The sequence below is a fragment of the Mobula hypostoma genome, chromosome 2 (assembly GCF_963921235.1).
Source record: "Mobula hypostoma chromosome 2, sMobHyp1.1, whole genome shotgun sequence".
NCBI classification, from domain to species: Eukaryota; Metazoa; Chordata; class Chondrichthyes; order Myliobatiformes; family Myliobatidae; genus Mobula; species Mobula hypostoma.
In genome coordinates this window covers 122,680,217-122,694,124 of record NC_086098.1, presented here as the reverse complement: position 1 = coordinate 122,694,124, position 13,908 = coordinate 122,680,217, and the positions used below count along the sequence as shown (strand labels likewise).

The 13,908-nt window shown below is 48.8% G+C and overlaps 1 protein-coding gene across 1 annotated transcript in view; it reads left to right on the top strand.

The window, feature by feature from the left end:
• LOC134359369 (calpain-8-like) overlaps positions 1 to 13,908 on the top strand; it is a 147,395-nt gene that overhangs the window by 25,012 nt on the left and 108,475 nt on the right. Inside the window, exons 6-9 of the mRNA XM_063072506.1 lie at positions 1,965 to 2,036; positions 2,529 to 2,617; positions 12,272 to 12,346; positions 13,743 to 13,906. Coding sequence (XP_062928576.1) covers positions 1,965 to 2,036; positions 2,529 to 2,617; positions 12,272 to 12,346; positions 13,743 to 13,906 — 400 coding nt within the window. The remainder of the gene's footprint in view (positions 1 to 1,964; positions 2,037 to 2,528; positions 2,618 to 12,271; positions 12,347 to 13,742; positions 13,907 to 13,908) is intronic.

The window sequence follows — 13,908 nt, the reverse complement described above, 5'->3', positions numbered from 1 at the left end:
GAGTTTGGACAAGTTTAGCTTATTCCTCTGAAGCAGTGGAGGTGGGAGGAGACCTGAAAGTGATAGAGATTTATACAATTGTAGGAGGCAGAGATAGAATAGGTAGCCCGTATTTTGACCTCCTGGTTGAAATGCCTTGTACTGGAGGGCATCCATTTAACACGAGCAGGGATAGGTTCAAGAGGGATATGCAGTACAAGTTGCTTTTCTCACACAGAGAGGTGGGTGCCTGAGATGGTAGTGGAGGCAAATACAGTCGGTCTGTTTAAGAGGCTCTTGGGGGTTCACAGATGTGCAGAGACTGAAGGAAATGGACATTGTGTGAGCAGAAGGAATTATTTTGGTTAGTTTAACACAACATAGTGAGCTGACGAGTTGGTGCCTGCGTCGTACGGCTCTACATTCTACATGTGAGTGACTGAGACAGGACTTGAACCCATCGCCTCTTGAATCAGAGGTGGGAAAGTTATTCCCCCAGGTTTGTCTGCTGAGCTGTCTGCCTTTTTGGCCTTTGAGGTGTTTCTGTGCTAGGGCAGGGCAGAAGGGAACAGGGAAATTAGCAGGAAAGCTAATTGAGGTTCACACAGTAGGCACAGTGCCGGAGATGCAGGACATGAGCATGTAGAGTGGGCTGCCTTCTCCTGGATGCTGGTGTGTTTTTTGAGAGGCATCGAGAGTGTCTCATGCAGCCAAGTCTCTCTCACTCCCAACTTGTAGATGGCAGGAAGGCCTTGGGGTGTCACTTGCCACAAGACATCCGGCCTCTGTCTGCCTTAGGGGCCACTATTTCTGGTGACCCCCGGAGTACTGATGTCCTGCTGTTGATTGGGATTGGTATGCTTCTTGTGGGGGTGGTTACTTGAAGTTTTAGTGCCTCAGATGGCCCTTCCCAGCCCTCAGTGTGTGTCTCAACGTTGTCTGGGCCCTGTTGCATTGGAATAGGAATGGAATATTGTGCACTTCTCAATACATGTCCCCTCTTCTGGCCTTATAACAGCATAAGATACTGGAACAGAATTAGGCAATTTGGCCCATTGAGTGTACTCAGCATTGCATCGTGGTTGATTTATTATCTCTCTCAATCCTATTCTCAACCCTCCTGCTCCTCCCTGGAGCTTTTGACACCCTTATTAGTCAAGAACCCATCAACCTCCATTTTAAATATACCCAATGACTTGGACACCACAGCTGCCTGTGGCAAAGAATTCCACAGATTCACAACTCTGTGGCTAAATGGCTAAAGAAATTCTTCATCATCTGTTTGAAATGGATGTTCTTCTATCCTGAGGGTGTGCCGCCTGCTCCTAGACTCGCCCACTATAGGAAACACCCTCTCTCCACCCTCTCTATTTAGGCCTTTGACTGTTCAATAGGTTTCAATGGTGGAAAGCGGTCATTGAAGGTAGTTGGTTGAGGATTTTCAACAACTAAAGCCATCTTCTGTTGGCATGAGGCATGATTCCAAACACTGGTGTGTTGTCCACTAACCTTCACTGGCACCTGGTAGAGGAACCGCACCTCTTCAACTCAGGTTGGGTGTGACCCGAGCCTTTTCCCACACTGGAACCACCTGGCTCACTGGTAACCAGGGAGATGAACAGGCCGGTCTGGTTGTTGGCTCACTGGTAACCAGGGAGATGAACAGGCCGGTCTGGTTGTTGGCACACTGGTAACCAGGGAGATGAACAGGCCGGTCTGGTTGTTGGCTCACTGGTAACCAGGGAGATGAACGGGCTGGTCTGGTTGTTGGCACACTGGTAACCAGGGAGATGAACAGGCCGGTCTGGTTGTTGGCTCACTGGTAACCAGGGAGATGAACGGGCTGGTCTGGTTGTTGGCACACTGGTAACCAGGGAGATGAACGGGCTGGTCTGGTTGTTGGCACACTGGTAACCAGGGAGATGAACAGGCCAGTCTGGTTGTTGTTGACAGCTGATATTGTCTGTTGTTTGTTTCCTACCCAGAAAACCGGTGAGGTAAAGACAGCTGATGGACTGGTGATGACCCACGCCTACTCGGTCACAGGAGCTGAGGAGGTAATTCCCTCTCTGTCGCCTGCCGAGGATGGACAGGAGAGGGAGACTTTCCTCACTTCCCCACTCTCCCCTCTCTCCTACTCAGAGTATTGGGAGGCGAGGGTGTGTGGGGTTGAGAGGGGAGGTGAGGGTGTGTGGGGTCGAAAGGGGAGGCGAGGGTGTGGGGTGGAGGGGGAGGGGAGGTGAGGGTGTGGGGTGGAGGGGGAGGGGAGGGTGTGGAGGGAGAGGGGAGGTGAGGGGAGGGTATAGGGGTGGGGGAGGTGAGAGTGGTTGGGGTAGAAAGGAGACGAGAGTGGTGGTGAGGGGAAGGGGGGAGAATGTGTTGCTGCAAGGGAGGAATGGGGAAGTTGAGGAGAGAGGATGTCAGGTAGTGAAGAATGAGGGGGTTAGTGTTTACTGTGGGAGGGGGCAGGAGTTATTTGCATAGTATTTATATCGTCCAACACCCCCCCACCCCTGCTGAATCCTGAATCCTCGTTTGTTGTGTGGTAGGTGAGGTACCAGAACCAGATGGAGCAGCTGGTGCGAGTGAGGAACCCGTGGGGGAACGATGTGGAGTGGAACAAGGCCTGGAGTGATGGGTGAGTCCGGATAATGCCATCACTGGCAACCGTTGTTGTGAGCATTGCATTAGCGGGGAGGTGTGTGGAGGTTGGACAGCATTGTCCTTTCGTAAGTCCCTGTCACGGGTATGGGTCCTGCTGTGATCGCTGCAACCAACAATATAATGTCAATCAAACAACCGCAGATGCTGGAAAGCTGAGATAAAAACAGACAATGCTAGGAAATCTCAGCAGATCAAGCAGTATCTGTGGAGAGAGAAGCTGAGTTCGTGTTTTCGGCTGAAGTCCTTCCGTAGTGCTCTGCCAATGGGCGGTACCTGTATCAGGAAAGTCCATCTGCAGTATTGGCTCCGGAGTTCTCTCCATCAGCACAGACTGTCCGATTGCCCAGGATCATACACCCTTACACATTCACTTATCTCCGACCTGCCCTACAGATGGCCCTTGATGCGCAGCTGAGCTGCTGAGGCCTGATGTCCTTCACCACCTACTTCCCTACAGCCATCAGATTTGTGAACCGACCTGAACCCCACTAAACCTACCTTAGCAACTGAACACCACGAGCCTTTCTCTGATTCTGTCTGCTTTTTGCACTAATTGCTTGTCTTGTGCGGTCTTTTACTTCACTGTGATATACAATGTATACATAATAGACTGTGAGTTCTGTGTGCGCCTGTACCTGTGATGCTGTGTATCATTTACTGTGTGTTCTGTGTGCGCCTGTACCCACAGCCTGTACCTGTGATGCTGTGTATCATTTACTGTGTGTTCTGTGTGCGCCTGTACCCACAGCCTGTACCTGTGATGCTGCTGTGAGCAAGTTTTCATTGTGCTGTACCTCACCCTGCCTGTGCATGTGACAATAGACTGGACTGATTCCATTCTCCCTCCCCTCCCGTCACCCATTCCCCGACCCCGCTCCCCTCTCCCACCTTTCCTTCCCATGCCCACATCCCCCCCCGTGCACACCTGTCTCCCTTCCCTTTTTCTCAATCCCTCTACCCCCATCTCCTCATGAACGCAGAGACAGGATGAGCGGTATAAATTATCCTCACAGCAACCCTGGTCTCACCCTTTGTCCTATCCACCTCTCCCCTGACCACCCTGCAACTGAAAGTGTAGTTGTTTCCAATGTCCTGCGGTTCTGACAATGAGACTTTGGTCTGAACCAGTATAATATTTTTTAGATCAGTAAACCAGTTTAACACCCATAAAATGCTGGAGTAACTCCACAGGCCAGGACGCATCTGTGGAAAAGAGAACAGTTGATGTTTCAGGCTGAGACCCTTCATTAGGACCTGCTGCAGGGTCTCGGCCCGAAACGTTATCTCTGTCTCCTGATGCAGGGTCTTGGCCCGAAACGTTATCTCTGTCTCCTGATGCAGGGTCTCGGCCCGAAACGTTATCTCTGTCTCCTGATTGAGGGTTTCAGCCCGAAACGTTATTTCTGTCTCCTGATGCAGGGTCTCGGCCCGAAACGATATCTCTGTCTCCTGATGCAGGGTCTTGGCCCGAAACGTTATCTCTGTCTCCTGATTGAGGGTCTCGGCCCAAAACGTTATCTCTGTCTCCTGATGCAGGGTCTTGGCCCGACACGTTATCTCTGTCTCCTGATTGAGGGTCTCAGCCCGAAACATTATCTCTGTCTCCTGATTGAGGGTCTCGGCCCAAAACGTTATCTCTGTCTCCTGATGCAGGGTCTTGGCCCGACACGTTATCTCTGTCTCCTGATTGAGGGTCTCAGCCCGAAACGTTATCTCTGTCTCCCGATGAAGGTCTCGGCCCGAAATGTTATCTCTATTTCCTGATGCAGGGTCTTGGCCCGAAACGTTATCTCTGTTTCCTGATGCAGGGTCTCGGCCCGAAACGTTATCTCTGTTTCCCGATTAAGGTCTTGGCCCGAAACGTTATCTCTGTCTCCTGATGCAGGTCTCAGACGAGACCTATCATTTTCATATATTCCCTTTGATACAAGTGGCATTATGATCACTAGATGTGAAATGTTCCCGTATACAAACGTCTATCACCTGCCCTGTCTCTTTCCCTAATAGCAGATCAAGTATTGCACACTCTCTCACTGGGATATTTATGTACTGTACTGATTAAGGAAACTTTTCTGAACACTCTAATCTTTCTACAGTATGGGATTCCCAGTCAATATGTGCAAAGTTAAAATCACCTACCGTAACAACCTTGTGTGTCTTGCAGCATTCTGCAATCTCTTTACAAATGTGTTCCCCTAAACCCTGCGGACCGTTGGGTAGTCCATAATATAGCCCCATTAACGTGCTTATACCTTTCTTATTTCTCAGTTCCACCCAGAGCGCTTCACTAAATGAGTTCTCCAGCTTGTCCTGACTGAACACTGCCGTGACATTTTCCCCGACACCACCCCCCTCCTTTAATGCCTCCAGCTCTGTCGTCTCTAAAACAACAGGTGCCTGGAATATTGAGCTGCCAGTCCTGCCCCTCCTGCAACCAAATCTTAACAATGGCTACAACCAGTGGTATATCTAAGGCGGGGGTCCCCAACCTTTTTTGCAACACAGACCAGTTTACTATTGACAATATTCTTGCCGACTGGCCAACCCGGGGAGGTGGGGTGGGGGTTAGGGTTGCTAACGGACAAGAGTAGCAGTCAAATACATTGTGTTTACCTTGAGAAAGACTACAATGACCATGAAGCCTTGTGTGGGCACCAGTGCGCATGTGTGTACGTGCCGATTTTTTTTCTGCAACTCGTTTTTGGTGATTCTGTTCGTGGGGGGGTGTTAATCATGACTGGAATATAGGTGATAAGTGGTAATTTCATTTCTAAAAGGGTTTATCTAATGAATTTAATATTAAACACACAGTACATATTTTCCTCTCATGAATATAGTGACAAGTCAGTTATCAGGGGAGGACAGGGGAGCTTGAAGTAAGTGTTGAATAAACTTCCAGTAGAAGTGGTAGAGGCAGGGTCGATATTATCATTTAAAGAAAAATTGGATAGGTATATGGACAGGAAAGGAATGGAGGGTTATGGGCTGAGTGCAGGTCGGTGGGAATAGGTGAGAGTAGCGTTCGGCACGGACTAGAAGGGCCGAGATCGCCTGTTTCCATGCTGAAATTATTATATGGTTATATAAGTCACTTATAAGTGAATAGCATCATAACATTTTAAGTAACGTTTGGATATTAAACACACAGCACATATTTTCCTCGTATGAACATATAAAATCATTGCAACACACCAATATCGCTGAATCATTGGGAGCCCTGGGCTGAATACTTGTTCCCTGCAACAAGACGGTGCCATCGAGGGGTGATGGGAGACAGCGATACTCGAAGGGGGTTCCTTATGTCAGTCTATTCCGCAATTTAGTTTTCATTGCATTCATTGTAGAGATATGTTGGAAATGGAAGCAACGTTTTCAGTGCTTTCATGGCTATCTCAGGATATTTAGCCTTGACTTTAATCCAGAATGCCAGCAGAGATGTTATGTCAAACATACTTTTCAGCCCGCCGTCATTTGCAAGCTCGAGGAGTTGATCTCCTTCCTGCGCTGACATGGATGATGCGCGGGTAATGACCTTGCGTGCGTTCAAGCTTAAGAGTGCGTGACAGGGAATGAGGAAAGGCGCAGCTGACTCATATCGCCAAATCATATCGTTTTCTTGCGGCCCGGTAGCGCTTGCTTTGCGGCCCGGCACTGGTCCGCGGCCCGGTGATTGGGGACCGCTGATCTAAGGTATGGCACGTGCCCTGGGCGCCAGTTGAAGGGGGGCACCACTGAGCAGTTTCTATTAAAGTCAGACCAGCCATCCTCTGATAGTGAAAAATGAATTTTCTTCAGATGTATGATCTGTCTTTGATTATCATGGGTGAGAAGCACTAGGATGACCTTATTTCAGAGCATTGTGTAAGAAGACCACGAAACATTTCTTCACGAAGAAGAAGGAAAGTGGAGCTGAAGGACGGAAGAGACGAAAGTTGGAGGTGGAGGAAGCCAAGAAGTCGAGCAAGTTCTTTATGCCCTTCTTTGAATAGCCCGGAACGAGTAGTTCAACACGTTCCATGGAGTCGCCTGCACCTGCTACAAGTTTGTTAGAATCCGAAGGTGGATCAAGTACAAATGCGTCACAAGCTGAGGAGGAAGTCAAGTCAGATAAATCCAAGTATGACAAGATTAAAAGTGAGGCTGCCACAGAGAATGTGGGCATGACAGGAGGGGAAGACGATGGTGGTGATGGTGATGTTAAATTTATTGACAAGATTTTACCTGACAAGATTGAACCTGACGACACTGAACCTAGTGAACTGGATGGTGTCAAAGAGCCTCGAACTGTCATAGCAGAAGTGATTGAACAGCATGACACTGGACTTCTGAAGTTCAACAAGGATACGGGGAATGCAATTCTGCCTGACGCACTGAGAACAGAAATAATAAAGCTGGGCTCAAAGTACTTCCAGAACAGTGAGGGGCCTTTCCTACAAACAAATAGCTGCTCAATGAACAAAACTTGGTTCAAGAGGAAATTAGGAAATGGTCGTGGTGAGGAAGTGACTCACTCATGGCTAGTCTATTCCCCTTCTAAAAAGCCTGCATTTTGTATCTGTTGTCTTCTCTATTCCTGGTCAGACCATCAATCCTCTTTGGAGCAGGAAAGTGGATTCAACCAGTGGAAAGCACCTGAAAGGATTAGTGTTCTTGAGAATGCCAAGAATCATCGGGAATGCTTCACACAGTGGAAAGAAATGGAAAGAAATTTAGCTGGAAACAGAGGAGTTATTGACGAGGTATTTCAGTCACAGATTGAGAAGGAAAAGCAGAAGTGGAGTGATACCTTGAAGAGAATCCTTCACTGCATAAAATTCCTCGCGACTCAGAACCTGGCTTTGCGAGGACACAGGGAGTCACTTCAGCTAGACGATGACTCCAATGTGAGAAATTTCCTTGGCTTACTGAAAGTACTGGCCATCTTTGACCCTGTCATAAAAGTAAGCCTCACTCATTTGAAAAGTCATCCTGGATCCACATCCTGCCTTTCACCGGGTGTCCAGAATGAATTCATCCACACGATGGCATCCACTGTTCACCAGAGTTTACTGAGAAGCATTCGTAAAGCCAAGTACTATGGTCTCATGTTCGACTCGACTCCTGATCAGGCACACCGTGAGCAGGTGTCAGAAGTAGTGAGGTATGTGGAAGTTGATTTTGAGAGGAAAACAGTCCGTGTTAGAGAATCCTTCCTTGGCTTTATCCAGATAAGCTGGAAGGATGCTGAGAGCTTGGTTGAAGACATCTTGAAACAGCTAGAGAAGGATGAAATGGAGCTACTAGATTGTCAGTCGCAACGCTGCTGTGATGGCTGGACACAGAAGTGGTGTTCATCAAAGAATAAGTGAGAAAAACAACCTGGCAGTGTTTGTGAATCGCAACAATCACTCACTCACCTTGGTGGGTGTACATGCAGCCAAGCAGGATACTATGATGGTCACGTTTTTTGGAACCATCGAAGCTCTCTACATGTTTTTCTCTCGTTCAACACAGCGCTGGGAAAAACTCAAAAACGCCGCACCTGTGGTTGTTAAGTCGGAGTTCGAAACCAGGTGGACTGCAAGGACAGAAGCAGTGAAGCTCATCAACAAGTACCTTGAGGAGGTACTTCAAGTTCTCCAGAACATGATAGACAATGAAAACGAGACCAGTGAAACAAGAAGTGACGCAAGGCAGTTGTACAACTGCATGTTGAGTTACGATTTTCTGATTTTGCTAGGATTTTGGAACAAAGTACTCATTCGCATTGACTGTATTCAAAAGAGGCTGCAGAGTCCTGGCATGAACTTCCACGCTGCTGCCCTGGATTTGAAAGCCCTTCAAGATCATTGTTATGATTAAAGAGAAGTGTTGGTCAGTGAGTCACTCAAAGAAGGAGTCGATCTCTGTCAAGAATGGAATATTGAAGTTGAAAGATGTCAGAGACGAAAGAAACGAATGGCTGATGAGAACTCGAGAGACTTCACGCTGAGTTAATAGCTAAGGAGGAGATGGAAAGAGTCATGAAGGGAACACTCGACCGTCTTCACAGAGAAATGGACGAAAGGTTCGCTCACTTGCATGACACAGACACCAAGTTTGGGTTCCTTCTCGATGTCGAGGGACTGTGTTACGGCACCAACAGTAACGACCTAAAGAAGAAGTGCAAAAATTTGGGCGCATTGTACAGCTCTGATGCTGATGGACAGCAGCTATATGAAGAAATTCTGGATTGCGGAATGTTGCTATCAAGGCAGGTCAACATGAGAATATCAAGACCTGAAGGGCTTCTTGAATTTATTGTTCACTATGGAGATGAGAGTGTCTTCCCCAATCTTCGCATTGCTATTCAGATAATGCTAACCATCGCAGTTTCCATCACCAGCTGTGAGAGATCATTCAGCAAGTTAAAACTAATACCTTCATATTTGAGAGCCTCCATGGGTCAAGGCAGACTCTGTGATCTTGCTCTGCTAAGTGTAGAAAGAGAAGAAACTGAAACAATTGACTTTGATCACATCAAAGACCAATTTGCATCAGTGAAAGCAAGGAAGGTGCAATTATAATTTTCACGTAGTGCCATAATTTGTTAATTAAAAGATTAACGAGCTTGACTTGTATTTTTGAACTGATATCATGGTAAAGTTATCTAAGAGATGGGTGTCAGATGTTTGGACGGGGGCACAATTTCAGTGCTTGACATAGGCGCTATTTTCTGTAGATATGCCCCTGGCTACAAATCACAATTCCATGTGCTGGTCCATGCCCCGAGCTCATCTGCCTTTCCTACAATACGTCTTGCATTGAAATATACACAGCTCAGGACATTAGTTGCACTATGCTGAACCTTTTAATTTCTGACTTTGCCTAGGTCTTACCAACATCTGCCTCCACAACCTCTCCACTAACTGTTCTGACACTCTATTCCCATCCCCCTGTAACAATTTTCCACAGTGCAGCACTTGCAAATCTTCCCACTAGGATATTAGTACCACCCCCGCTCCCCCCGCCCCAGTTCAGGTGCAAACAGTCTCTTCTGTACAGACCCCACTTTCCCAATGATCCAAAAATCTGATGCCCTCCCTTCTACACGTATTAACTGTATAGTCTTCCTCGTCTTAGTCTCACTTGCACATGGCATTGTTGTGTTCTTTGTATTAGTACGTACCATGGGTTAACAATAAAGAATCATATTCAGGAAGAATTAGAACTTTTATTTACAGTAAGAAAACCAAACCACGTTTTTACCAAGCCATGTTCTGGATCATTCTAAAATTTCTGCGCATGCTCAGAACTCTTTCTAATCACATTCTGACACGTCATTACACGTGATATCACCACAGTCATGGTAGCAATCTGGAGCACAACGCTGGAGGTCCTGCCCTTTAACTTAGCACCAACTCCCTTTGCAGAACCTCTCACTCGTCCTACCCGTGTCATTGGTACCTGCATGGACCATGACCTCTGGTTGTTCCCTCTCACACTTAAGAATGCTGAGGACTCGATCCAAGATGTCCCGGACCCTGGCACCTGGGAGGCAACATACCATCTGGGAATCTCGTTCTCATCCACAGAGCTTCCTGTCTGTTCCTCCAACTACTGAATCCCTTGTCACCACAGCTCGCCTCCTCTCCCCTCCACCTTCCCTCCTGAGTCGCAGAGGCAGACTCTGTGCCAGAGACCCGACCACTGTGACTTTCCTCTGTTAGGGCATCCCTCCCCAATCGTGTCCAAAGTGGTATAGCTGTTGATGAGGGGGATGGCCACAGGGGTACTCTGCACTGGCTGTTTAACCCCTTGATTGTCACCCAGTTTCCTGACTCCTGCACCTTGGGTGTAATCACCTTTCTATATGTCCTATCTATCACACCGTCAGCCTCCCAAACGATTCGGAGTTCATCCAGTTCCGGCTCCAGCTCCTTCACACGGAGTGTCAGACGCTGCGGCTGGATGAGCTTTTTGCAGGTGAGGGCAGGGGTACTGGAAGCGGAGCGTTCCACTATGCTGCCTGGCACCTCCACTGTCCTAACTGAGCAAGAATAAAGAAGGAAAACAATAAATAAACGGGGTGGTATCTACCTACAGCTTTTTCACTACCTCTGATTGAAGCTTGCATGGCCACTCCGCTTACCCCTGCCTTATTTTAATTAGTTCTTGCCAATCAATCCCAATCGCTGATTGACTGCTGCTCCAAACACCAAACTGCCGCAAGGTGAAGCCTTATTTTCTCCATTGGTGAACCGGAGAGAGCGCTGTCACCTCACGCTTCGGATCTCTGGTGGGCCGCTGCTCAAAACAGACCACTGATAATCTCACCCAAGCTAGTCTCATTTGTCCACGTTCGGCACACATCCCTCTAAAGCCTTCCTATTCATGTAACGATCCAAGTAACTTCCTATTCATGTAACGATCCAAGTAACTTCCTATTCATGTAATGATCCAAGCAACTTTTAAATGTTGTTAATGTACCTGTCCCAACCACTTCCTCTGACAGCTCATTCCATGGACTGACCAACTTCTCAGTGAAAATGTTGTCCTTAAAGAAATGCCGCCCCCCCCCCCCATTCAATTTAAACTCATTGCCTCTAGTTCTTGATTTCCCAACCCTGGGAAAAAGACTATGCTCTATTGTAACCCTAATGATCGTACACACATCTATAAGATCACCTCAGTCTCCGATGACCGAAGGAATAAAGTCCCAGACTGTCCAACTTCTCCCTGTAATCCAGTCCCTCACGTCCTGGCAACATCCTTCGAAGTCTCTGATGCACCATTCCCAACTCGACACCAATCACAACTGAACACAGTAGGTTGTGCCACAAGGCATGTTTCAGGGCTGAGGGAAAGACCTCGATTGGCCAAGGCTTGGCTGACACTCACGTGATCCCAGAGACATTTGATGGCTAATCGGAAGCCCGGTGGAGGTTTATAACATAGTGAGGGACGTGGGTGGGAGAGACAGGATCTTTTCCCCAAGGTGGAAATATCAATTATCGGAGGGCAGGCCTTTAGGGGGAGGGGCAACACTGTGCAGCGAGTGATGGGGGTGTGGGGCGGGTTACCGCTGGTGGTGCTGGAGGCTTTCAGGTGGCTTTTGGATGGGCACGTGGGTATGGGTATGGGTATGTGGGCAATGGAGGGACGCGAGCCATGTGAGGGCAGGGGGATGATTTTCATTCGGCATTGTGTTTGGCCCAGACTTTGTGCGCCGAGGGGACTGTCCCTGTGCTGTACAGTTCTGGGTCTCAGTGCAGTTTCAGCAGTGTTTCGTACAAGTGCAACTGTTGTTGGGAGTGCCTGTTCCCTGTTGTTTCATTTATGTATCTGTTTAGAGAGATGGAATGGACCAGGCCCTTCCGGCCCAACAAACCGCATCACCCAGCAACCCACCTGTTTAAGCCTAGCCTCATCACAGAACAATTAACCTCGTGACCGGAACGCCTTTGGACCGTGGACGGGAACTGGAGAACCCGGAGGAAATCCACGTGGTCAAAGGGAGAACATAAAACTCCTTACAGGCGGTGCTGGGGTTCAACTCTGAAATCTGCACCGTCTCAAGCTGCAATAACATTGCACTAACCACTACACTGCTGTGACGCCCCACTCATTACGGCCCGCTTGATGCAATGTGTCTTTCTGTACCAAACAGGTCCTTGCAGTGGAGCAGGGTTGACGCTCAGATCCGGGAACGCTTGTTGCTGCCTCGCGACGATGGAGAGTTCTGGTATGGTGACAGCACCAACAGTTCCTGTAGGACCTCCCTCCTGCTTTACAGCACACGTGTCAGCGTGCATGAGTACCTGCCCTCAGTAGGGCTGGGAGACGGGGGACAGGGGTCACGCGCTGCGTTCCCTCCCAGAAGTGCCTGACTTACACCTTGCTCTCTGATTCTTGCTGAGACCCCGCTAGTAATGGACCCCTATACTGAGATGCCTAAGCGTTATCTCCATTCCCCATCTCTGACTAGTTCCCGGTGGGCTGTGGCAGAGAGACAGGCAGAGGTGTAGCGCTTAAGGCCACGGAGGGCTTGCCGGCAGAATGATGAGAATGGTTCAGATCTGGCCTCCGTAGCCCAAAGGCTGGTGTGGGTCAGCAAGACCAACATTTGGATGATCGGGGAGGGAAGGAGAGGGTTAGGATAACAGCAGTGCATTGGGTAGGTCAGCAATACCATCGTTCGGATGATCGGGGAGGGAACGAGAGGGTTAGGATGACAGGGAGCAGGGCAGCACATTGGGAGGGGTTATTGTCTCATGGCTCCAGAGACCCCAGTCCAATTCCAACTCCAGCGCTGTCTGTGTGGGGTTTGCAGGTTCTCCCTGTGACCGTGTGAGTTCCCCTGGGTGGTGCGGCTTGGTTTCATATCCCACAGATGTGCAGATCTGTTGGTGAATCGGTAGCCATAAATTACCCCTGTTCTGTGGGTGAGCTGGTGGGATGGGGGCAGGGGCAAAGTTGATGGGAACGGTGGGGAGAGTAGCTCCCATGGGAATGGGGAGGAATAGGATTGCCTGTGTGGGCTGTCAGGGACCTTATGGGCTGAATGTCCTCCGTCTCATTAGCCGCAGAATCACACAGTATGGAAATGGGGGTTTTGGCCAGGCAAGACTGGAGAGGCTGGGACCATTTTCCCTGGAGCAAAGGATTCTGAGAGTCATGAGGGATGTAGATAAGGTGTTGACCATAGACTTTTCTACAAAGTTGGGGTCTGAAACTTTGGACTTAAATTGAGAGGGGGAAGATTTAAACAGGACTTGAGGGCAAGGTTTTCACTCGGAAGGTGTGGGTATATGGAACCTGCTACCAATGGAATTGGCGGAGGTGAGTGCGATTACAATGTTTAACAAGCACTCAGACAGTTACATGGATAGGAAAGGTTTACAGGAGGATGTGGGCCAAACGCAGGGACTAACTATCTCAGTTTGGCAACTTGGTCAGCGGGGAGGAGTTGGGCTGAAGGGCTTGTTTCAGTGCTGTCTAACCCTGTACAAAGGCGAGAAGGTAGGGGCAGGAATGGAGATGGAGGCTCCAACAAACCAGGAGTAGGAACCTATGGGTGAGAGTGAGCCTGATGCCATTGTATTTCTGAGCGTGACCTGCACCTCTGTTTCCCCCCACAGGATGGCAGTGCAGGACTTTGAGAGGGAATTCAGCAGGCTGGTGATCTGCAGCCCCACCCCAGACTTCCTGAAGGGAGCAGGGCATCAGGAGTGGGTCATGTCCATCCACCATGGCACCTGGCTTAGGGGCGACAGTGCCGGAGGCCCCCTGCACAGGAACAACGGT